This window comes from Mobula hypostoma, chromosome 2 (assembly GCF_963921235.1).
Source record: "Mobula hypostoma chromosome 2, sMobHyp1.1, whole genome shotgun sequence".
In the NCBI taxonomy this organism is placed as follows: Eukaryota; Metazoa; Chordata; class Chondrichthyes; order Myliobatiformes; family Myliobatidae; genus Mobula; species Mobula hypostoma.
The window spans coordinates 225,800,832-225,827,890 of record NC_086098.1 but is presented as its reverse complement, the minus strand read 5'-3'; the positions used below and the strand labels follow the sequence as shown (position 1 = coordinate 225,827,890).

General features: G+C 40.8%; 1 protein-coding gene across 2 annotated transcripts in view; it reads right to left on the bottom strand.

Moving 5' to 3' along the window:
- The window catches only part of ctsa (cathepsin A), a 59,565-nt gene that overhangs the window by 24,692 nt on the left and 7,814 nt on the right, over window positions 1-27,059 (bottom strand). For both annotated transcript variants that reach the window (XM_063041564.1, XM_063041563.1), the window contains exons 3-8: window positions 24,614-24,725; window positions 23,366-23,416; window positions 13,613-13,699; window positions 11,686-11,841; window positions 8,699-8,790; window positions 1,464-1,548 (exon numbers count right to left, since the gene is read on the bottom strand). In XM_063041564.1, coding sequence (XP_062897634.1) covers window positions 1,464-1,548; window positions 8,699-8,790; window positions 11,686-11,841; window positions 13,613-13,699; window positions 23,366-23,416; window positions 24,614-24,725 — 583 coding nt within the window. The remainder of the gene's footprint in view (window positions 1-1,463; window positions 1,549-8,698; window positions 8,791-11,685; window positions 11,842-13,612; window positions 13,700-23,365; window positions 23,417-24,613; window positions 24,726-27,059) is intronic.

Sequence of the window (27,059 nt, the reverse complement as noted above, 5' to 3'; positions counted from 1 at the left end):
GGGTCGAAGCATTCAGCAGAGATGGTGCTCGGTATCGGAGGGCTGATCGGAGCTCGAAGTTTTCCGACGACTCAAGAGTCAGATTGGTCGGGCATGGCAGGGAGAGTTTTCTTCCTTCTCCCGTCTGCGTGAGATGTCTGACTTTCGAAAGACTTTGAACTTTTTTACTGCGCCCATGGCCTGTTCTTCATCAAGTTATGGTATTGTTGCACTGTTGTAACTATATGTTATAATTATGTGGTTTTTGTTAGTTTTTCAGTCTTGGTCTGTCCTGTGTTTCTGTGATATCACACCAGAGGAACATTGTATCATTTCTTAATGCATGCATTACTAAATGACAATAAAAGAGTCCTCATAATCTAATCTAATCTAATCTAAGGGAATATTTACAAAGACCAGTTAACCTGAGGGGGGAAAACCAGAGCACCCAGAGGAAACTCACATGGTCGGGATGAGAACATACAAACTGCTTACAGGCAACTGTGGGAATTGAACCCAGGTCGCTGGTACTGTGAAGTGTCGTGCTAACTACTGCGCTAACATGCAGCCTCATCCATCACTGCAAAAATTCAGATTTATTCAACCCCCGATTCGTAAACTTTCCAATTATTTGTGTCTAAGACGCCTTGTGTCAATTATCCTATGTAAAAATCATACTTCTCAAAAAATATCCTTTATTTTGGCAGACTGATGCTCATGGGTAAAATGAAATAATAAAACAATACAGTACACAGACCATCTTTTAACCTGATTAAACCAAATGCTACCTTTGGCTTTTTAAACCTGTCTAAGCTTTGTGCTCTTCATCCACGTTGCACACCAAGATCAGTACAGTAGGTTCATTAACAATTAGATTATCGCAAGCTTCATGTGTCACATGTACATCGACATATACAGCGAAATGTGTAATTTGCATTAACAGCCACAGTCCAAGTGTACTCTGGGGACAGCCCGCAAATGTCACCATGCTTCCAGCGTCTACGTAGCATGCTCACTACACACAAACCCTTACTAATCTGCAAATCGTTGGAATGCAAGAGGAAACCAGAGGGGTCATGGGGGGGGGGGGGAAGGAGAGAGAAACATATGAACTCCATACAGGCAGCAAAAATGAACCCCTGATCAGTGTTGTAGAGTGTTATGCTAGCCTCTATGCTGCTGTGCCACCTCAAACTACCATGCCATGACAGCATATAATAAATGGGAACTGATAGGAAGAAACCATTTCTGCAGGAGAGGGTAGGACCCAAACTACAAAAGAAAACAAGGATGTACACCATCTTAGAATACTTTTATTTTAAATTCAGTTGAGCTGCAATGTGCAGCTTGAAGTACTGGAAAGATGGAAAGAAATTAACTGGTAACTTTTGGGAGGTACAAAGAGGAAAACTATGCAAGCTATGGGGAAGGAATGATCTGTAAAAGTAGCTGTGCACGATAGGGATGTACAAAATGATACTCACCTTTGACATACAGGTCTTATTTTTATTGTTGTGGAAGTTGCATATTTCCTCAGAACAGCAAAACATCTGAAGATCACTCCAAAGTCTAAAAGAAATTATGGAGAATATGTTATTTACTCCCTAAGCTAGTAGAATATTTTACTCTCAGGGTAGAAATACCAGGTGCAGATTGGAATGAACTCAGACATGTATGGAAAAAACAAAGTGGCAGCTGGTGGCTGGATAAACTTTACTCGTGTGCCGAGATAGCATTTATAAAGGCAGATTTTCATCTGCACTATCTACAACATAAGATGCAAGGTTTTTGGCCTTAACGGATTTCCATTGTTTTCTAAAGATTCACATTAAGGGTTAATAGGTTGCATGACAATAACAGTGAAATAAAACAAAAAAAAAATCATATCACACACTGTGCTTGGGCAAAATTCACTTGGATTTAGCTTCTTCATGAATCCTGCATCCTGGAAATCTTCAAGGAATGATGTCTCAAAAAGGCAGCATCCATCATTAGGGACTACCATCATCCAGGTCATACCTTGTTCTCATTGCTACCATCAGGAAGAGCTACAAAAGTGTGAAGGCAACGATTCAGGAGCAACTCAACAATTCAGGAACAACTTCTTCCCCTCTGCCATCCATTTTCAAAATGGACATTAACCTGTATATATCATGAGTGACACAAAGACTATTGCCCTTGTGTAGAATAATTCATGAAAATAAAATCCAGGAAATACCCAGAAGTTCAGATTGCATGAGTAGAGTCGAGTCAAAGTTTCAGGTCAATGATCTTTCATCGTTATTTCAGATTTTCAACATTGGTAATTTTGTTTGATAGGAAGCACAGAAGTCAGTGAATACTGGAGGCAGCATTTCCCACACCAAATAGACACCCCTTGGAGAACGAAAGATCCAATGAACTCGGATCTGAAATGTTAAGTGGTTCTCTTTCTGCAAAAGCTGTCTGGCCAACAAAGTGTTTCCAGCATTTTGTCTTATTTTGGATACCGCTTCAAATGCTTACAGCAAGCCAGAGACCCCAATGGCCCAAATATTCTGTTACTGTTCACCACCATGGCCCCACCTCCCCCTCGTACCCCAGCTGTTACTCATTTTTATGCACACATTCTTTCTCTCACTCTCCTTTTTCTCCCTCTGTCCCTCTGAATATACCTCTTGCCCATCCTCTGGGTCACCCCCCCTCCCCCGTCTTTCTTCCCGGACCTCCTGTCCCATGATCCTCTCGTATCCCCTTTTGCCTATCACCTGTCCAGCTCTCGGCTCTATCCCTCCTCCTCCTGTCTTCTCCTGTCATTTTGCATCTCCCCCTCCCCCTTCAGCTTTCAAATCCCTTACTCACTCTTCCTTCAGTTAGTCCTGACGAAGGGTCTCGGCCTGAAACGTCGACTGCGCCTCTTCCTATAGATGCTGCCTGGCCTGCTGCGTTCACCAGCAACTTTGATGTGTGTTACAAATATTTTAATGCCACTCTGCATATCTGCATGGCATTTTTAGTTGAATCCTCGTCATGGTGAATGTGATAACTGTAATGATCATACAATGCATCATGGGGAAACACTGATCAACTCACGCTTTCCTAAATAGCATGTTAAACCATCCAACTTTTGCTTCCCATTCATTTGCCAACAATCAGACCTATAAACAGTCTATTTTGCCTTTTAAAATATTGAGAGCATTACCACTTAGATTTCTTAAGACCTAGGTGAAGAGGTGGAAAACTGTATTAGTGTAGATACCCATTTTTGTAGACAGGTCAGTATAAATAATCCCACTCCCAGGGCTGTAAAATACTATGTGATGATTTGCATAGAAACCATAGAAACTACAGCACAGAAACAGGCCTTTTGGCCCTTCTTGGCTGTACCGAACCATTTTCTGCCTAGTCCCACTGACCTGCACACGGACCATATCCCTCCATACACCTCCCATCCATGTATCTGTCCAATTTATTCTTAAATGTTAAAAAAGAAAGCGCATTTACCACCTCATCTGGCAGCTCATTCCATACTCCCACCATTCTCTGTGTGAAGAAGCCTCCCCAATGTTCCCTTTAAACTTTTCCCCCCTCACCCTTAACCCATGTCCTCTGGTTTTTTTCTCCCCTTGCCTCAGTGGAAAAAGCCTGCTTGCATTCACTCTATCTATACCCATCATAATTTTATATACCTCTATCAAATCTCCCCTCATTCTTCTACGCTCCAGGGAATAAAGTCCTAACCTATTCAACCTTTCTCTGTAACGGAGTTTCTCAAGTCCCGGCAACATCTTTGTAAACCTTCTCTGCATTCTTTCAACATTATTTATATCCTTCCTGTAATTTGGTGACTAAAACTGAACACAATACTCCAGATTCAGCCTCACCAATGCTTTATACAACCTCATCATAACATTCCAGCTCAATACTATGATTAATAAAGGCCAATGTACCAAAAGCTCTCTTTACGACCCTATCTACCTGTGACGACACTTTTAGGGAATTTTGTATCTGTATTCCTGGATCCCTCTGTTCTACTGCACTCCTCAGTGCCTTACCATTAACCCTGTATGTTCTACCTTGGTTTGTCCTTCCAACGTGCAATACCTCACACTTGTCTGTATTAAACTCCATCTGCCACTTTTCAGCCCATTTTTCCAGCTGGTCCAAGTCCCTCTGCAGGCTCTGAAAACCTTCCTCACTGTCTACTACACCTCCAATCTTTGTATCATCAGCAAACTTGCTGATCCAATTTACCACATTATCATCCAGATCATTGCTATAGATGACAAATAACAATGGACCCAGCACTGATCCCTGTGGCACGGCACTAGTCACAGGCCTCCACTCAGAGAAACAATTCTCTACCACCACTCCTCATGTCATACAGCTTCTTTCCTCAAATAAAAACAATTGGATTGTCCTATAGTTTAGAGCACCTTTACGGGTAGAGTCTTGTCGTAAGACAACTAAAATATCAGATCATACAGCTTCTGTACTATTTCATTCACTGAAGAATTTAATAGCTCAGGTTGTTTCCTTCACTGCAACAATTTATAATTTATATCCCACCAGATGGCGAATCCCTCATTTTCTCCTCATTGTTTACAACAGCAATATTTCTTATTCCTCATATCTGCCATATTATTGTTTAAAAACAGATGGAACATACTTAAGTATTCTGCACCCCCCCCCCAAACACTGACTTCCTCCAGTTAACATTAGAGGTGTTTATTCTCAGCCCTATTATTGTGCTTTATTTTAGCTGTCCGCCTACAAAGTGGTCTTCTTGCTTCCCCTCTGAATCCTGAGTGTTCGTAAGTAAATGTCCTTTTGCGTTCCTAGTAGTATAGTCATAGTCATACTTTATTGATCCTGAGGGAAATTGGTTTTCGTTACAGTTGCACCATAAATAATTAAATAGTAATAAAACCATAAATAATTAAATAGTAATATGTAAATTATGCCAGGAAATAAGTCCAGGACCAGCCTATTGGCTCAGGGTGTCTGACCCTCCAAGGGAGGAGTTGTAAAGTTTGATGGCCACAGGCAGGAATGACTTCCTATGACGCTCTGTGCTGCATCTCAGTGGAATGAGTTTCTGGCTGAATGTACTCCTGTGCCCAACCAGTCCATTATGTAAACACAAAATAATCTGCAGATGCTGGGGTCAAAGCAACACTCACAACACGCTGGAGGAACTCAGCAGGTCGGGCAGCATCCGTGGTAAAGATCGGTCGACGTTTCGGGCCGGAACCCTTCGTCAGGAGTCCTGACGAAGGGTTCCGGCCTGAAACGTCGACCGATCTTTTCCACAGATGCTGCCCGGCCTGCTGAATTCAGTCCATTATGTACTGGATGGGAGTCATTGTCCAAGATGTCATGCAACTTGGACAGCATCCTCTTTTCAGACACCACCGTCAGAGAGTCCAGTTCCATCCCCACAACATCACTGGCATTATGAATGAGTTTGTTGATTCTGCTGGTGTCTGCTACCCTCAGCCTGCTGCCCCAGCACGCAACAGCAAACTTGATCGCACTGGCCACCACAGACTCTTAGAACATCCTCAGCATCGTCTGACAGATGTTAAAGGACCTCAGTCTCCTCAGGAAATAGAGATGGCTCTGACCCTTCTTGTAGACAGCCTCAGTGTTCTTTGACCAGTCCAGTTTATTGTCAATTCGTATCCCCAGGTATTTGTAATCCTCCACCATGTCCACACTGACCCCCTGGATGGAAACAGGGGTCAGCAGTGCCTTAGCCCTCCTCAGGTCTACCACCAGCTCCTTAAGTCTTTTTCACATTAAGCTGCAGATTGGTAATCATTTTCCAATGTTCTATAGATTCAGGATCAGTTCCTGTGGATTGGAGGGCGGCTAATGTTGTCCCTCTCTTCAAGAAGGGAGGAAGGGAGAAAACAGGGAATTATAGACTGGTTAGCCTGATGTCGGTGGTGGGAAAGATGCTGGAGTCAATTATAAAAGATGAAATTACAACACATCTGGATAGCAGTAACAGGATCGGTCCAAGTCAGCATGGATTTACGAAGGGGAAATCGTGCTTGACTAATCTTCTGGAATTTTTTGAGGATGTAACTATGAAAATGGACAAGGGAGAGCCAGTGGATGTAGTGTACCTGGACTTTCAGAAAGCCTTTGATAAAGTCCCACATAGGAGATTAGTGGGCAAAATTAGGGCACATGGTATTGGGGGCAGAGTACAGACATGGATTGAAAATTGGCTGGCTGACAGAAAACAAAGAGTAGCGATTAACAGGTCCCTTTCGGATTGGCAGGCGGTGATCAGTGGGGTACCGTAAGGTTCAGTGCTGGGACCGCAGCTGTTTACAATATATATTAATCATTTAGATGAGGGAATTAAAAGTAACATTAGCAAATTTGCCGACGACACAAAGCTGGGTGGCAGTGTGAAATGTGAGAAGGATGTTATGAGAATGCAGGGTGACATGGACAGGTTGGGTGAGTGGGCAGCTGCATGGCAGATGCAGTTTAATGTGGATAAATGTGAGGTTATCCACTTTGGTGGTAAGAACAGGAAGGTAGATTATTATCTAAATGGAGTCAAGTTAGGAAAAGGGGAAGTAGAACTAGATCTAGGTGTTCTTGTACATCAGTCACTGAAAGCAAGCATGCAAGTACAGCAGGCAGTGAAGAAAGCTAATGGCATGCTGGCCTTCATAACAAGGGGAATTGAGTATAAGAGCAAAGAGTCCTTCTGCAGCTGTACAGGGTCCTGGTGAGACCACACCTGGAGTACTGTGTGCAGTTTTGGTCTCCAAATTTGAGGAAGGTCATTCTTGCTATTGAGGGAGTGCAGCGTAGGTTCACGAGGTTAATTCCAGGGATGGCGGGACTGTCATATGTTGAAAGATTGGAGCAACTGGGCTTGTATACTCTGAAATTTAGAAGGCTGAGAGGGGATCTTACTGAAACATATAAGATTATTAAGGGATTGGACACACTGGAGGCAGGAAGCATGTTCCCACTGATGGGTGAGTCCAGAACCAGAGGCCACAGTTTAAGAATAAGGGGTAGGCCATTTAGAACGGAGTTGAGGAAAAACTTTTTCACCCAGAGAGTGGTGGATATATGGAATGCTCTGCCCCAGAAGGCTGTGGAGGCCAAGTCTCTGGATGCTTTCAAGAAAGAGATGGATAGAGCTCTTAAAGATAGCGGAATCAAAGGTTATGGGGATAAGGCAGGAACTGGATACTGATTGTGGATGATCAGCCATGATCACAGTGAATGGCAGTGCTGGCTCGAAGGGCCGAATGGCCTACTCCTGCACCTATTGTCTATTGTCAGATAATTCTGCTCACACCATGTGACAAAGTTTCCTACCGTAACCCTGTACTCAGCCTCATCTCCCTTGCTGATGCACCCAACTACGGCAGTCATCAGAAAACTTCTGAAGATGACAAGACTCTGTGCAGTAGTTGAAGTCCGAGGTGTAAATGGTGAAGAGAAAGGGAGACAAGACAGTCCCCTGTGGAGCCCCAGTGCTGCTGATCACTCTGTCGGACACACAGTGTTGCAAGCACACGTACTGTGGTCTGCCAGTCAGGTAATCAAGAATCCATGACACCAGGAAAGCATCTACCTGCATCGCTGTCAGCTTCTCCCCCAGCAGAGCAGGGCGGATGGTGTTAAACGCACTGGAGAAGTCAAAAAACATGACCCTCACAGTGCTCGCTGGCTTGTCCAGGTGGGCGTAGACACGGTTCAGCAGGTAGACGATGGCATCCTCAACTCCTAGTCGGGGCTGGTAGGTGAACTGGAGGGGATCTAAGTGTGGCCTAACCATAGGCCGGAGCTGCTCCAGAACAAGTCTCTCCAGGGTCTTCATGATGTGGGAGGTTAATGCCACCGGTCTGTAGTCATAGAGGCCGCTGGGGCGCGGCGTCTTCGGCACAGGGACGAGGCAGGACGTCTTCCACAGCACAGGAACTCTCTGGAGACTCAGGCTCAGGTTGAAGACATGGCGAAGTACTCCACATAGCTGAGGGGCACAGGCTTTGAGCACCCTGGTACTGACACCATCCGGGCCTGCAGCCTTGCTTGGGTTGAGACGTTTTTGCAACCCATGGGCCCAAGATGTAATTATTTAACTAATTGTGTAGCTTCCCTTCTTTGCTTAGTATGCTGCAGTGGCATCTGCACTTCTGAGCATTCTTCAGCAATTGCTGGAACACTGTACACCCACAATGTCCCCTCCACACTTTTTTATTCATTAGACAAAGGAGTCCAGCACATTACATTGGACTGTGTCAGAGGCCTTCCTCAATTTCCTACCCTTTTATTTCCTCCACTCCCCCAACTATCTTCCAATTCTGCTGCAGGTTAAAGTCAGGGAACAACTGCCTAACTGTAAAGAAATCAAAAAGCGATGCCACTCAAATTTTAATTCTTTAAGCTGCAATCATGATATTTTGCTTTCATTTAATTAGTGATGGCAGAAACAAAATTTGCATCTCACAATCTGATAAATGCTATGAACACCTATGCATTTTAAACAGATATTCATCAACCTGAACCTAAAATTTATAACAATGTCTATAACACATTTTTTTTATAAGCTGTTATAATTGCTTGATCATGTACCTTTGGAGCATTGACTTATAAAGTACTGTTTGGTGATCAACTCTGTAAGGGTTCAGTAAACTTAATCCAAAAAAGCACTGTCACAGAAATGCTACAGATACAATGAGTTGTTTGTACTTACGAAGATCTCAATAGCCCGTGGTAGTATGCAAAGTAAACCAAAGAGTTGTCGTTGTACTCAAAACTAGATAATCCATTTCCAATGGCCATTCCCTGAAATAAAGCAGAGGCCATTCCATCAGATCACCGTTCAAATCCTACCTTTGTCCAGCAAGATAACTGACCTTTACTGAACAAAAATTCGAGATTTAAAATTTAAAAGTCAATGTTTTCAAGGAGAAAGTTCCAGAAATTTGCTATGCCGTATGCAAAAAGATGCTTCCTGACAGTATTCTGATGCAAAGACAGTTCTTTTACTCTGGCCTCTCGAACCATAGGAAATAAATATGTATCTACTAACCAAATCTTCTCAATGTTTTAAATACTTCAAATAGACACCCCACCTCTATTTTTAAATCCAAGGATTTACAACCTAAAATTATATACCAACACAACACTTATGAAAAAGATAATTCTGAACAAATTCCTCCTGTAGAAACCAAAGAGCTATCTCTGATTCTCCCTGGATGACCATCAATCCAGAAGGACCTTAAAACCACTGGACCCAAGGTTTGACTGCAAATATATTGTTAGCTCAGGCAATAGCTGCTGCACTAATTCCTTCACCCCAATCTCTAGTTATAGCAGTGCTTATCCTCACTGTCTTTCAGTTGTTATACTATATAGCGCAAAGTAACCATTTAAATTCTATATTCATTCTTGTGAGATAAGACTACAGCAGCCAAACTAACTTTTATTTCCCACCCCTACGTACTGTGTAATCAACGATATACTCTTGACTTGGAGCCACATGCAAGCAACTGGGCAATTGTGTTAAAGGCAATAATTCACAATGTCTTTTTTACTGTATTTGGTCTCATTGTTCCACGTAGGGATTTGGATTTATAGTTGTTACCGCTCCTGCATCAATCCAATGGAGCATTCAGAAAATTCAGATGTTCCTTACAAAGGGAAAATACAATGCAATGAAATCTTCGAGTTTCCCCTCATCATTCTGAAGCACAAAGACCCAATATCCCCTCTGGTATTCCTCCAAAGTGTTTTGCTGACTAAGAAATTCTTGAACTATTATAATGAAGGAAGTACAGAAGAGATGCCATAAACCGTAGTGAGACAATGATCAGGTAATATAGTTGAGTGAATGTGATAGAGGGAAAAGTCAGAACAATGGGGAAAACACCTCTTTTACTCGAAGGGGCAATGAGATATTCATTTAACATAAAAGGCAGTACATCTGAAAGTTACTATGCTGCCTCAGTCTGGACACATCAGACGGGGAAGGAAGATTTCCACATCTTCATTTTATTTATTTAGAGATACAGTGTGGAACAGCCCCTTCCGGTCCAATAAACCCTGCAACCTGTATTTAACCCTAGCCTAACCACCGGACAATTTACAACGTTGGAGATGGACTGGGCATGTGATGAGAGGAGGGGCCAACTCCATCAAGAAAGCACTTAGACCCTTGAAGAGCAGGGGAAACAGGGGAGACCAAAGACAACTTGGCACCCTACCACAGAGGCAGAAATGTGGACCCTGAACCATACCTCGGGCACAACTGAGAAGCTGGCCAAGAACAGACAGATGGAGGACCTTCATTGTTGCCCTAAACTCCAAGGGCATAACGGACAGTAAACTAAAAAACTGTTTAAAAATCACGGGACAATTTACAATGACCAATTAACCCACTAACCAGTATGTGTTTGGACTGTGGGAGGAAGCCCACAGGGTCACATGGAGAACATACAAACTCCTTAGAGATGGAGCCGGAATTGAACTCTGAGCTCTGTGGCCCAAGCTGCAAGAGTGTTGCACTAACCACTACGCTATGGTGGTGCCCCATCCTTCCATTCCCCATCTGATTGACATGCAACACACGTACCTAGCTAGCTGGGATTTATAGGTAAAATACTGCAGATCTGAAGATAGTGAAATAAATACAAAATGCCAGAAATGTTCAGGTCAAGCAGAAGCTGTGGAGATTTAAAATGTCAGTGCTCTGGTCCATATCATTATCAGAGAAAAAAAATTAGCAACCTCCAACAGTGGGCATCCTTCTCCACAGCTGCTGCTAGATTAAGCATCCTATCTGGAATGGCAAATGCTTTGCACGTGACTGGAAGAAACTGCAGAGAGCTGTAGACAGTTCAGTACATCATGGAAACCAACTTCCCTTTTATCGGTTCTGTCTATACTTCTCACTGCCTCAGACATTCTCTCTCCTCCCCTTTTTCATTTTAGAAGATACTCTAGTCTTAAATCATGTCCTGCTAGGTTCAAGGAGAGCTTTTACTCAGCTGTTAAGATTGTTAAGTAGTTCCCTAGTCCTTGTAGCTATCCCTCGAGTTCAAGGATGATGGTCTTTGTTCTGAAGAAGTAGCCCACAGAGTGAAGACGCCTGTGCGTGTATTTGTTTAGCGTGTACTTGATGTTGCACTCCAAGAAGCACACGATACTTCACAAATCAATCAACTGATTCCAATGGCATGGAAACCACGACAATTGGAGCTGATGGATTTGTTACAGCCTTCATCCGCCTTCACAGCCATTGAGTTCAAAGTAACTTCACCCATCTGTTCCACCGTTGAGATCTTGGTTGGATTGTTCTTTGTCAGGGACCTCACCCTCGACCTTACCACCATGGGTGACCCTACAGGGAGCATAGCTCCAGACGGCATCGCTCTCGGGATCACAGGACCACACAAGCCTCTCCACCACGACAAGGTGACAATCCACGGAGAAGCTAGTATAATAAGATGGACTACTGACCTCATGTTCGATCTTGCACCTTGTTTCTTTCTCTGCAGCTGTTATACATTATTCTGTATTATTGTTTACTTTGCTCTACCTCAATCATACTGTGTAATGATTTGACCTGTACAAACAGTCTCCAAGACAAGTTTTTCACCATACATGTGACAATAAACCAATTCCAATTTGCCAACTATTTCCCCCGTTATGAACAATTTGCAATTTTTCAGCACCCACCTTAAAATTGATTTCCCTGTCAGACATGACTCTCTCTGCTAGAGTTGGTACATACATTCCTCCATAACTCTCTCCAGTGATAAAGAATTTATTCTTCTTGTATTCTGGGAAAAGTCGGAAGAATTCTTTCAGGGCAAGGTAGTTATTGAATGAAACCTGGAAGAGGAGAGAGAGGGTGCAAGAGCAAAGTTTAAAAGCAGGGTTAATTTTGACCAGCAGTAAATACAGTGAAAATGTGATTATCAGCCAATCTCATTCTCACCCAAGGATACGACATACAGCAAGTAAAAGATTATACTTTTGCACCAAATCTCAATGGAAAATCCACACCAATCAGAATTCAGTTTATATGTGATGTCTATTGAGCTACAGATCTTGCTACAGCTTGATCTGGAAGCAGATGTATACCAAGTGTCTGCAACCTCAATAGCCAATGATTACTGCAACAGATTGGTAATAGAAAATGGAAAGGATTCTAGTGTCTAAAATCATACAATACCATAAAATAATAAAGCAATACATGCCAGGACCTGGAAAGAATCCTGGTCTATCAAACTGACCATAAGACTTAAGACAAACTGCAACACGACTCTTCACTGAAAATCCAAGATCTAAGATAATGACCATTTCGAACCACTGACCAGAAACTGAATAGGGCGGCTTTCACAACACTATAGCTACAAAAGGGAAGTAGGCATACATTACTCACAACCTCAGTGTTTCTGAGAGATGAAGTGAATGAAATTTTCACCATTATGGTCATCTCATGGTCCAACTAGAAGCTCTGCCTGAACGCTGAGGTATGCTCCCTACTAAAGGCCCAGGACACTACCTTCAAGACTGGTGACAGAATAGCTCTCAGAGCAGCTAGAAGAAAAAAAAATAATGGGCATCAAGAGGGCCAAGACTGTCCATGTTCAAAATATTCAGGAAGACCCGTCCGATAACAAACAATCCCTAGTGTATGTCGTTAGGCAACAAGAGAATTACTGACTACACACGGAAAACCTGTACCAAAAACGTACTGTAGCAGATATAAGGGGAACTCTGGAGAGTCAATCTCCGTAAGGTGGCTGGGCCAGACAACATCCCAGGCTGAGTACTCAGGGAGTGTGCACACCAGCTCACTGATGTCTTCATGGACAACTTCAACCCATCACTCATCCAGGTTGCTGTCCCCACAAGCCAAATCAGTCACTACCAACTTTGTACCAAAGAACTCTACACCTTCAGAACTGAACAACCATCACCTGGCAGCACTGACACCAATTATTCTGGTGCTCTGAACGGCTGGTACTGACACATATCAAAAACTTCATTCCTGCCATACTGGACTCTCACCAATATGCTTACCAACAGAACCAATCTACGACACCACTACTTTATAATTTCCTGTCAGTCACTTTATGCACAGACTCCTGTGCCTAGCGTCACTCTATTGACATACAACCAAATATATATAAGCCTTCTTACTTATTAATATATTTATTGTGGTTTTTTTCATTGTGTTCTTTATCTTGTGTTCTTTAGCACTGCATCGGATCCAGGGTAACAAATATTTTATTCCTCTCTACACTTGTGTACTGGAAATGACAATAAACAACATTGATGGATACAAAAACTCAAAACTCAGGAATACTCCAAACCATTAACTGAGCATGCTCCCTTGGTCAGCGAGCCTCCACTACTGACAGTGACAGCAGAACACCTCACCAAGAATACTGCCTAGCATCTCATTCCCCATCTGCAACACGAGAAGGGCAAGAGCAGTATGTCAGGGGAACATCTTGACCTTCAAGACTTGCTGGGTCAGCACCCTTACAACGAATGCAAACAGGAATGGGTAATAACTAAACTTCCCCACGAAGACAAACTTTTTGACAGCCAAATGCATTCCCTAACAATCACACAAATAAAGCCATCTCACCTCAGTATCATTGGTTCGGTACTGCTTGTTATCATCGTAGGAAAATCCGACCCCTGCTGGTGACTCAAGGTATATCACATTTGCAATCTGAAATGACAGTTATTTTATTATAGTGTAAGATTAGAACAGTTGCAATAAAGTGTAAAAGCTGATAGTTAATTCTTTTAATACTTCTACATAAATTACAGTAAAACTTGCTGGATTTCACAAAAACCTCGCTGCTCTGTGTCGTTTAGAAGTGGGGGGGGGAGGGAATCAAATGGCATCTATAAATTTGCTGGTAATACAATGATTGACAGAATTCCAGATGGTGATAAGAGGGCGTACGGGAGCGAGATACATCAGCTAGTTGAGTGGTGTCGCAGCACCAACCTTGTACTCAACATCAGCAAGGCCAAAAAACTGATTGTGGACTTTAGAAAAGGGTAAGATGAGGGAACACATACCAGTCCTCATAGAGGGATCAAAAGTGGAGAGAAAGTGAGCAGTTTCAAGTTCCTGGGTGTTAATATCTGAGGACCTAACCTGGACCCAACATATCGATGCAGCTACAAGGAAGCCACGACAGCGCCTATATTTCATTATGAGTTTGATGTGTTACATACCTCGTGGGTATCTTGTGACTGTCTTATGACCATGATGTAACGGAGTACCATGTGAGCATGATGTAATTGTCTTGTGATGGTGGGGTGATATAATCTTCCTGCCAGTGAGGTCACATGATGTAATTTTCCCACCGATGTGAGGTCACATAATGGCATGTTCCAACAGGTATACAAGGAGAAACCCTTGTTGTCACGCAGTTAGTTCGTTAGTTAGTTTTGCTGCGTATTCGTCTTATGACTCAGTTTCATTTTAAAGTGGAGTTTTTCTACTTTCTATTGTAAGGTGCAAACACATTGTGCCGGCAGTTTCGCCAATCGCTGCCAGTCCTTGTTTGGTGCACCTTTGTTTTACCTTGACAGTCTAGCAATGGAGAGTGAAGACCTTACCAAAGTACGGAACCCGAAGGATTGAATAAAGTTGGTGTCGTTCGGTGGTTTTATAAAGGATCGATCTTATTGAATCTTCATACAGGAATAGTGGCCTGCATCTGAGATAACTCCTGCAAGATTAGGAAGGTTTGTGCAGTGTTCACCCTCCAGGAAAAAGGTCAGTTCCTTTAAGCCGTTTTACTTCCTTCTTCCCGAATCCTTTGGACAACACATCTCTCGGCTGGGATCAGCAGTAATGTCACGTCTTCGAAGAAATCAGTTTTCAGGGAAATCTCTCCTTACTGACTGTATAAATCACTTGGACTTTCGAATTTACCACTTTAAGACTGTGTTCAAATTTACCACTTTAAGAACTATTCCAGAGTTTGGCTGTTTGTTAAGTGCTGTATCAGCAGTGAACTTCCGGTTAAGTTAGTCGTTTGTTTACTTTTCATTATTGTTGAGCAGAGTTTAATAAATGTTTATGTTTGTTTATCAAACCTGACTCAGTTCTATATTCATTGCTGTCGACCACGTAACAGAGGAGATTTGGTATGTCACCAAAGACACTCGCAAGTTCCTACAGATGTACCATGGAGAGCATTCTAACTGGCTGAATCACCATCTGGTATGGGGGGGCAGAGAGCGAGGAAGAGAGAAAAGAAGGAGGCCTTTGCACAGGATCGAAATGAGCTGCAGAGTTGTAAATTCAGTCTGCTCCATCATGGGCATTAGTCTCTGTGGTATCCAGGACATCTTCAAGGAGCAAAACCTCAAAAAGGCAGCATCCATTATTAAGGACCCTCATCACCCAGATCATACCTTGTTCTCACTGCTACCATCAGGAAGGAGATACACATGCCTGAACTCACATGCTAAATGATGTACAAACAGCTTCTTCCCCTCTGCCCCAATTTCTGAATGGACATTGAACCCGTGAACACTACCTCACTACTTTTTTAATTTCTATTTTTGCATGACTTATTTAACTAGATAGAATAGATGTGAAAAGGATGCTTCCAATACTGGGAGAGTCTAGGACCAGAGGCACAGCCTCAGAATAGAAGGACGTCCCTTTAGAACAGAGATGAGGAAGAATTTCTTCTTTTTTCTTTTTAAATCTTTTTATTGAGTAAGTATACAAAAAAGGTAAGCCATATAAACATTAATACAATGTTAAAGTATAATAAAATTCCAAAAGATAACAATACCAAAAAGAAAATACTACAAACAATGTAATTTAAGCATAAGAAACCAAGATAACATAATAGTATACTAGATTTTATATATATCAATGGAAAAAAAGAAAAAAAAAACCCCAAAAAAAAACCCACCGTGCAACTAACTAAAAGCAAAGCAAAGCAATGGGCTAACTTGAAACCAAACAGAGTTAAACTTAAAATCACGTCCTCAATCCCGACCTCCATTAAAACAGTGAAGAGAAAACAAGAAGGGTAAATATTACATTAAATGAAAATATCGAATAAAAGGTCCCCAAATCTGTTCAAATTTAAATGAAGAATCATAAAGGTTACTTCTAATTTTCTCCAGATTCAAACATAAAATCGTCTGAGAAAACCAAAAAAAGGTAGTTGGAGCATTAAGCTCTTTCCAATGTTGTAAAATACATCTTTTCGCCATTAAAGTAAGAAATGCAATCATTCTACGGGCTGAAGGGGAAAGATTACTAGAAATTTTAGGTAGTCCAAAGATAGCAGTAATAGGGTGAGGAGAGATATCTATATTTAATACCTTAGAAATAATATTGAAAATATCTCTCCAAAAAGTTTCCAAAGTAGGGCAAGACCAAAACATATGAGTTAAAGAGGCTATCTGCCCCGAACATCTATCACAGAAAGGATTAATATGCGAGTAAAAACGCGCTAACTTATCTTTGGACATATGTGCTCTATGAACCACTTTAAATTGAATTAGGGAATGTTTAGCACAAATAGAGGAAGTATTAACTAATTGTAAAATCTGCCCCCAATCATCCACAGAAATGGTAAGCCCCAATTCCTGTTCCCAATCTACCCTAATCTTATCAAATGGAGCTTTCCTAAGTTTCATAATAATATTATAAATCATAGCCGATGCACCTTTCTGACATGGATTAAGGTTAATTATCGAATCTAAAATATATATAGGAGGAAGCATTGGAAAGGAAGTAAGTATAGTACTTAGGAAATTTCTAACTTGTAAATATCTAAAAAAATGTATTCTTGATAAGTTATATTTGTTAGATAATTGTTCAAAAGACATAAGGGAACCATCTAAAAATAAATCCAAAAACCGTAAAATACCCTTAGTCTTCCAAGTTTGAAAAGCGCGATCCGTAAAAGAGGGAGGAAAAAATATGTTACCTAAAATAGGAATCGCTAACCCGAATTGATTAAGATCAAAAAATTTTCTGAATTGAAACCAAATGCGCAAAGCATATTTAACTATCGGGTTAGAGACCTGCTTAAGACGTTTCGAATCAAAAGGAAGAGAGGAACCTAAAATAGAACCAAGTGTATAACCCTGAACAGATTGTAATTCCAATGCTACCCATTTAGGAATAAATAGTATGTCCCGATCAAGTAACCAAAATTTCATATGTCGAATATTAATAGCCCAATAATAAAATCTAAAGTTAGGTAATGCTAAACCTCCATCTCTCTTAGCTTTCTGTAAATGTATTTTACCCAGTCTCGGATTCTTGTTCTGCCAAATAAATGAAGAAATTTTAGAGTCAACTTTATCAAAAAAAGATTTAGGAACGAAAATTGGTAATGCCTGAAACACATATAAAAATTTTGGCAAAAAAAACATCTTAACTGCATTAATACGACCAATCAAAGTTAAATATAAGGGAAACCATTTAGATGAAAGTTGAGTAATATGGTCTATTAATGGTAAAAAGTTAGTCTTAAATAAATCTTTATGTTTACAAGTAATTTTAATCCCAAGATATGAAAAGTAATTATTAATCAATTTAAATGGAAATTTATAATATAAGGGAAGATGTTTATTAATCGGAAAAAGTTCACTCTTACTAAGATTTAATTTATAACCTGAGAAAAGACCAAATTGTGCTAATAACTCTAAAACAGCAGGAATGGATCTCTCAGGATTAGAAATATATAAAAGTAAATCATCAGCATAGAGTGATAATTTATGGGACTTTAATCCCCGAGTTATCCCAGTAATATTTAAAGATTCTCGAATAGCAATTGCAAGAGGTTCTAATGCAATATCAAATAATAGGGGACTAAGAGGACAGCCTTGTCGAGTACCACGAAAGAGAGGAAAAAAAGGTGAGTTTAAGGAGTTAATACGAACCGAGGCTACAGGGGAATAATATAACAGTTTAATCCAGGATATAAATTTCAAGCTAAAATTAAACATTTCAAGCACCTTAAATAAATAAGGCCATTCTACTCTATCAAAAGCTTTCTCGGCATCTAAAGAAATAACACACTCAGGAACATTTTGTGAGGGAGTATAAACGATATTTAACAATGTACGAATATTATAAAAAGAGTAACGACCTTTAATAAAACCCGTTTGGTCTTCCGAAATAATAGAAGGAAGTACTTTTTCTAGTCTATTTGCTAATAACTTAGAAAAAACTTTAGAATCAACATTTAATAAAGATATTGGTCTATAAGATGCACATTGAGCAGGGTCTTTATCCTTCTTTAGTATTAAAGAAATTGATGCTCTATTAAAAGATTCCGGAAGTTTACCAAGTTTCAAAGAAGCCTCAAAAACCTTATAGAGCCAAGGAATCAATAAAGAAGCAAAACATTTATAAAATTCAACGGTAAACCCATCAGGGCCAGGAGCTTTCCCCAGATTCATAGAAAAAATAACATTCTTAATCTCATCCATTGTAATGGAAGTATCTAATAAAGAAGACATATCCTGTGAAATCAGAGGGAAGTCTAACTTATCTAAAAAATCATTCATATATTTAGAATCTCGAGGAGACTCTGATTGGTATAAAGAAGAATAAAAATCACAAAAGGTTTGATTAATCCCCACATGATCCAATATCAATCGATCATTTTGGTTATAAATCTGATTGATTTGAGATTTAACATAATTAGATTTCAATTGATTAGCCAGCAGCTTGCCAATTTTATCACTGTGAACATAAAAATCACTTCTTGTTTTCTTTAATTGGTTTACAATCGAGGACGAGAGTAGTAAACTGTGTTCCATTTGAAGTTCAGTTCTTTGTTTGTATAGCTCCTCAGAAGGAGCCATAACATATTTCTTATCAATTTCTTTAATCTTGTCCACAATTACCATCTCCTCCTGCTTCTGTTTCTTCCTCAAAGCAACGGAATACGAAATAATCTGACCCCGAATATAGGCTTTAAAAGTGTCCCAAAGAGTGTTAACCGAAATATCTTCTGTATGGTTAATTGTAAAAAAAAGCTCAATCTGTTCATTCATAAAATTAACAAAGTCCGAGTCCTGAAGCAACAGCGAATTAAAACGCCATTGTCTATTGTTTGGTATATTGGCCATAATTTTAATAGAAAGCTTAAGTGGAGCATGATCCGAAATGGTTATAGAATCATAATCACATTTAATCACTGAAGAAATGAGACGAGAATCAATGAAAAAATAATCAATTCTTGAATAGGAATGATGAACATGTGAAAAGAAGGAAAAATCTTTTTCCTGAGGATGCAGAAAACGCCAAATGTCCGTCGACCCAGAATCAGAAAGGAAAAAATTAATCAAATTTGCAGATTTATTAGGTAAAGTCCGTAAAGGAGCCGAACGGTCCAAAGCTGGAGATAAACAGGTATTAAGATCTCCGCCCCAAATCAATGAAAACTCGTTCAAATTCGGAAACTGATCAAACAATGATTTATAAAATTCCGGACAATCCATATTAGGAGCATAAACATTAACCAAAACTACTTTTTTATTAAATAATAAACCACTAACCAATAAAAATCTACCATTCGGATCAGAGATAATATCCTGTTGTATAAAAGTAACTGAGGAGTCTATAAAGATAGAGACGCCTCGAATCTTAGCATTGGAGTTCGAATGAAATTGTTGTCCCTTCCAAAATTTGAAAAAACGTAGTCTGTCCCCCCTCCGTACATGGGTCTCTTGTAAAAATAAAATTTGTGCTTTAAGTCTCCGGAACACTTTAAAAACTTTTTTCCTTTTAATAGGATGATTAAGACCATTAGTATTCCAGGAGACAAAATTAATAATAGACTCCATAAATCCTGAAGTCAACCCATAACAAGGAGGATTGACAATAGGCGCGACCCACAGACCCGGAGAGGAAACAGAACATACAAAAGATACCGGGGAAAAGGACGTAACCAATACTTCAATAATGTATATAGCCCAAAGAGAAACAAACTAAAACGTGAAGCCCCTCCCACCGCCCCCCACCCCAGGACCCCAAGGCGAAATCTAAAGCAGACCCGCCAGAAAGAAGCAAGCGCTAAAACTACCCCCATGACTTCCGGTATACGCTCCCTAAAAAAAAGGTATAAATATGAAAAGGATCAGCTAATTGTAAAACAGTAAAAAATAAGTAAAAAAAAGTTAGCTCAATTAAAATACACACAGAACAGAACAAAAGCCGGAAAGTATATATTAAAAAAAACCACAATAAACCTCAAACTCATGAATAGACACAGCAACAAAAAAAATAGGATTATTAACATAAAATGATTATAAAAAGCAAAACAGAATAAAATTTAAAAAAAACTACAAAATTTAAGGCCGCACAGGAAATACGTAAGATGACAAAAGGGAAGTAACCACCCAGAATCCCCTGGGAAAAGAAAGAAATGACGCAGTTAAAAAGAAAGTTTAGCAGCCATATTAAGAAATCGAAAGTAAACTTTTCTGCCCAAATAGGGCACAGAAAAGTTAAAACCAACCAATTCACAGCCTCCGATCAACGGAGAAAATTAAAAAAAGGCAATTAAGATGTTGAAGATGAAAGTTGATCCAGATAACTCTGGGCATCCGATGGAGAATCAAAAAAACGAAGAGCTCCATCTAACATGCGAATCCTTAGACGTGCAGGGTACAGCAGCGCTGGTCTTAAATCCATCTTATAGAATTCCGACATCACGGATCTGTAACGGACCCGTTGGTCCCAGATTGGTTTACTGAAATCTTCCACGAATCGGAACTTAAGATCCGAAAAATCAATGAAACCTTTAGATCGAGCGAATCGAAACAGTCTCTCCTTATCTTGAAAGTAATGAAAACGTAAGATAACATGCCTAGGTCTATCTGACCTAGACGAGTATGATGGGATTCTGTGAACACGATCCAGTAGCGGTGGTTGGTCAGGAAATACAGTAGGGAATGCATCTTTTAAAAGTTGGGAGAAATATTTCATAGGGTTGTTAGCTTCCACGGCTTCCCTGACGCCAATCATTCGTAAATTCTGCCGTCGCATTCTAGATTCCAAGTCAGAGTTTTTAAAAGTCAAAAAGTCAAGTTTCTTCTTCATTACATTAATTGTTTCTTCGACTTTCCCCATCTTAAGCTCACTTTGTTGCGCGGATTTTTGAAGACCAGATATAGCCGACTGATGTTCCGCAATACATGTTTGCATCTTATCAATTAAATCGGCAATTTTCTGGAACTTAGTTGAGATTTCCATATGAATCAGGTCTTTAACAAAGCCCATAATTTCTGTACGAATCATCTCCCTAACAGAGGTTGAAATTTCCCTCTGAATTAACTCCGATATAGCTTCCAAAGTCACCGGTGATTCAGTCGGAGGGAGATCCGTAGCTTTCGGTTTAACCGGAGGTTTACCATCCTTGCCGTCTTTCCCGTTCTTAGACATAGCAGATCTAAGTTCCATCCAATTGTCAGAGAATTCAGTTTAATTCAAAGTATTGTAAAAATTGATGCCTTAATAGTTAATTAAAGTATAGCTGACCATAGAGAGAAAAAACTCAGAGGTAATGGAGCGAGTCAAGAACGCGACTTCACTCCATGAGCGCTACCGGAAGTCTCAGAATTTCTTTAGCCAGAGGATGTTGCATCTGTAGAATTCATTACCACAGACAACTGTGAAGGACAGTTCACTAAGTTTATTTAAAGCAGAGATTGATAGTTTTTTTTAAAAAAAAGGTTACGAGAAGGCAGAAGACTGGGGTTGAGAGGAAAAATAAATCAGCCATGATCAAACAGTGGAGCAGAATCGATGGGCCAAATGGCTTAACTACTCATACCTTATGGTCTTATAAATGAGAGTAAATCATCTACCATACCAAAAAAGTAGATGAGGGTAGGGGAGTGGATGCTCTGTTTGGATGTTAGCAAAAACTTTGTTGAGGTCCTGTAAGGTAGGCTGGTCCAGAAGGGTAGGTATCGTGGAGTCCAGGGAGAGCTAGTTAGATTGGTTCAGAGGCAAAGAGCATAGGATGCTGGATGAAGGTTGTTTCTCTGAAGAGGTCAGGGGCTAGTGGTGTGCCACTAGGGTCCTTGTTATTTATACAAATAATTTGTATGCGGATGCACACCATTGATCAGTAAGTTTGCCAATCGCACAAAATTAGAAGCTGTTGCTGATAGTGAGCAAGGTTATTGTAGATTACACCTTGATCAGTTAGAGATGTGGAATGAGGTGTAAAGACAAGTGTAAAGTGACGCATTTTTGGAAGTCCAACCAAAGACTTTGAATGGCAAGGCTCTATCGAGTACAATGGAACTGAGGGACTTGGGAATACAAGTGCACAGTTAAAAACAAGTGTCACAGGTGGAGAGGGTGGTTAAAAATATTTAGCACACTGGCCTTCATCATTCAGGGCACCTAGTATAGGGTTGGAACATTTTGCTGCAGTTGTACAAGTCGCTGGCAAGGTTGATTTGGGAGTACTGCATGCAGTTTCAGTCAGCCTGAGACGGGAAAGACGTGGTTAAAATGGTGAAGAAAAACTATGGGTACATTGCCAGGACTAAAGGGCCTCAGCTGTCGAGGGAGGTTGACCAGGCTAGGTTTTTATTCTTTGGATCTTAGCAGAACGAGGGGTGACTTTACAGCAATGCTTAAAATTATGAGAGGCATAAATAAGGTAAACAAGTTTGTCCCCAGCGCTGGGAGTCCAAAACTTGGGGCACGTTTAGTGTGAGAGGGGAAAAGGGCCTGAGGGGCATCTTTTACTATACACAGGGTGGTGACTATATGGAACAAGTTGCCAGAAGAACTGATTGAGACAGGTACAATAGTATCATCCAAGCAGCATTAGGGTAAGTGCATGGAAGGGTGGGGCCTAGAGGGAGGAGAGCTGAATGCAGGACATTGGGACCAACTGGACAGACGCCTTGGTCTCATTGGGCTGAAGGGCTTATATCCACGCTGTATTGCTGAGCATATGATGTGTCTTTACGTATTACATTATCCCCGGTTGCCTCGCACCATCCTTCTGTTATTTAAATCAGTCCTCCATCCTGTTGTATGCCTTCCCTCTTGTCCTGAACTATCCCCTACCAGTGTTTCAGCTTTCTCCTGGATCTTAAAACTTCAACTTGCCCACCTAATGGAAGATTACCTGCCTGAAACATTGACTGCTCCTTTCCATAAATGCTCCTTGATATGCCGACTATTTTCTATGTTCAACTCCAGTATCACCTTACACGTCTAGTTGCTGATCTTTGTTTGACAATCCTCCTGGGATGCTTTGAGTCATTAAAGTGCTAAAGAAAAGTTATTATGTATAGTTATTTATTAAGGAATTTGCTCCTGAGAACTGGTCAGATGTCACAAAAAAAGGTTGCATACCTTGTTCCAGGCGTAAGGATTGTATAAGAGCGTCTTCCCATCAGGTTGGATCTGCAAAGTGAACACGACTATTTAGCACTTTCACTTAATAGGCTGTGGGTTGAAATTCCCAATGGCAAAATTTAGATTTGTGCACCACCACCTTATTAAAGGAATTTAATACTAGATGAAGTGCTGTTCCTTGAACTGTGGCTCTATTTGGCCCACATACTGTAAAGGATCTGTAGAGGAATCCTTGGTGTCCCGGCTAACATTTATCCTTAAACTGTGTCTGCATAGTTATCTAGCTATTTATTTTCTTGTTCTCCAGAGGCCTTTAAATAAATCAGCTGCTACATCTGCACATTGTGAACAATGACTGAAAAAAATACTTCTGACTCAGTGAGCAAGGGCTGCTTCCTCGCTTTATGAACACATTCCAATGTACAGAACCCATTTTGGATGAAGCAGAAGAGAACTTGCGTGATTCCCTCAGTACACAGGTGCAGGGTACCTTACCCATGCCATGTAGAGTAATATCAAGTGCACCTCACACCCAAGTTCTATCATGCCTTGGAGGAGGCAGTACTTCCATTTGCTAACTTCTGTTTCAACATGGTTACTCACTCTGGCCAATTACTTCAAGGGTATCAAGTCTAATTATAGCATCCCTCCAGACTTATAACACAGAAGCATTTATTGAAACAGGCCATGTCTTAAAGTCGCAAACAACAGGAATTCTGCAGATGCTGGAAATTCAAGCAACACACATCAAAGTTGCTGGTGAACGCAGCAGGCCAGGCAGCATCTCTAGGAAGAGGTACAGTCGACGTTTCAGGCAGAGACCCTTCGTCAGGACTAACTGAAGCAAGAGATAGTAAGAGATTTGAAAGTTGGAGGGGGAGGGGGAAATCCAAAATGATAGGAGAAGACAGGAGGGGGAGGGATGGAGTCAAGAGCTGGACAGGTGATAGGCAAAAGGGATACGAGAGGATCATGGGACAGGAGGTTCGGGAAGAAAGACAAGGCGGGGGGGGAAGAGACCCAGAGGATGGGCAAGGGGTATATTCAGAGGGACAGAGGGAGAAAAAGGAGAGTGAGAGAAAGAATGTGTGTATAAAAATAAGTAACAGATGGGGTACGAGGGGGAGGGGGGCCTTAGCAGAAGTTAGAGAAGTCGATGTTCATGCCTTAAAGTCCTTAGCAGCAAGCCAAATTACTACAGAAAAAAAAAATCAGATCGAACAGTAGTCGCCAAATTCTCTTTACCAAGAAGGGGCCATTTTCATTTAGAAGTCCATCTAAAGAGCTACAGCCAGGGCCTCCGTTCAGCCAGAGCACCACAGGATCACGTTCAGGATACCCTTGAGATTCCACAAACCTGCAGGGCAAAATCAACAACCATTAGTGATGAATCAACATACAACAGTAATGGGTATGTAGGTTATTACTGTCATGTGGACAATGATACAGTGAAAAACTATTGTTTGCATGCCATCCAGATAGAACTACATCGAGGCAGCACGAGAGGATAAAAACAGAATGCAGCATACAGTGTTACAGGAAGTGTACAGTGCAGGTAGACTAAGTGCAAGGGCTACAATAAGGTAGATCAAGTGACTACCTAGACGAGGTTGATTCAAGCATCTTACGAACAGCAGAATAGAAGTCGTCCTTGAGTTTGGTGGGAAGCATTCTCAAGCTTTCATATCTTTTGAACACCGGACGAGAAACCGGCCACAACAAGGATGGGAAAACAAACAATGCCCATTTCTAAATTCCTGACTCTTGCCAAGATCATAAATTACAGTTACTGTGCCTGTAAAAAGTTTTCATCCCCTTGGAAATTTTCATGTTGTGTTTTACAACACTGAATCACAGTGGATTTAATCTGGCCTTTTTGACACTGATCAAATGAAAAAGTCTCTTTCACGTCACAGTGAAAACAAATCTTTACAAAGTGATCTAAATTAATTACAAATATAAAACAAAATAATTGATTGCATAATTATTCACCCCCTCCCCCTTTAATATGACACACCAGATCATCACTGATGCAGTCACATAATTAGTTAAATGGAGATCACTGTGTGCAGTCAAGGTGTTTCAGTTGATTGTAGCAAAAATACACCTGTATCTAGAAGGTCCAATTGCTGGTGAGTCAGTATCCTGGCAAAAACTACACCATGAAGAGAAAAGGACACTCCAAACGACTCCGCAAAAAGGTTATTTTAAAGCACAAGTCAGGAGATGGATACAAGTAAATTTCCAAGTCACTGAATATCCCTTTGATTACAGTTAATTTAATCATCAAGAAATGGAAAAAATGTGGCACAGCTGTAAATCTGCCTAGAGCAGGCCATCCTCAAAAACTGGGTGACCGTGCAAGGAGAGAACTAGTGAGGGAGGCCACCAAGAGACCTGTGATGACTCTGGATGAGTTACAAACTTCAGTGGCTGAGATGGGAGAGATTGCACATGCAACTGTTGCCCAGGCGCTTCACCAGGCAAAGAGAAAACCTCGCATGAAATCTGGGCTAGAGGCTGCCAGAAGGCATGTGGCAGACTCCGAAGTCAGATGGACTAAGGTTCTATGGTCTAACAAAACCAAAATTGAGCTTTTTGACCATCAGACTAAAGGCTATGTTTGGTGTAAGCCAAACACCACACATCATCAATAACACACCATCTCTACCATGGAGCATGGTGGTGGCTACATCATGCTGTGGGGATGCTTCACTGCAGCAGGCCCTGGAAGGCTTGTGAAGGTAGAGGGTAAAGTGAATGTAGCAAAATACAGAGAAATCCTGGAGGAAAACCTGATGCAGTCTGCAAAGGAATGGCAACTTGGGAGATTTGTTTTCCAGCAAGACAATGACCCCAACCATAAAGCCAAAGCTACACAGGAATGTCTTAAAAACGAAGTTCATGTCCTGGAGTGACCAAGTCAGAGACCAGAACTCAATCTAATTGAGAATTTGTGGCAGGACATGAAAAGGGCTGTTCACTCACGATCCCCATGCAATCTGACAGAGCTTGAGCAGTTTTGTAAAAAAAGAATGGCGGAAAATTGCAGTGTCCAGATGTGCAAAGCTGGTACAGACCTATCCACATAGATTTTAGACTAATTGTTGCCAAGGTGCATCTACTAAACACTGACTTGAAGGGGGTCAATTATTTTGTGTTTTATATTTGTAATTAATTCAGATTACTTTGCAAAGATCTGTTTTTACTTTGACACAAAAGAGTCTTTCTCTGTTAATCAGTGTCAAAAAAAGCCAAATTAAATCCAATGTGTTTCAATGTTTTACAACATTCAACCACATTGGGTTTAATTTGGCTTTTTTGAAGGGAGTGGAGGGGGGCGAATACTTTTTATAAGCACTGTATATGGTACAAAACAGGCCCTTTGTCTCAACTGGTTAATGCCAGATCCAAGTTAACCCCATTTGTCTACATTTGGCCCGCCAGTTAGAAAAATGACTTTCTACCATGTAGAATGAAAACAGGCCCTTTGGTTAGAATAGTCTATACTGAACTGTTATTCTAATTTTATCAACTTGCACTTGGACCAAAGCCTGTCCCATCTATGTACTTACTAAATTTCTCTTAAATGTTGCAATCAAACCTGCATCTACCACTTCCACTGGTAGTTCATTCCACACTAACCACCCTGAGTGGAAAAGCCCCCCCTCTGGTTCCTCTCAAATATGTC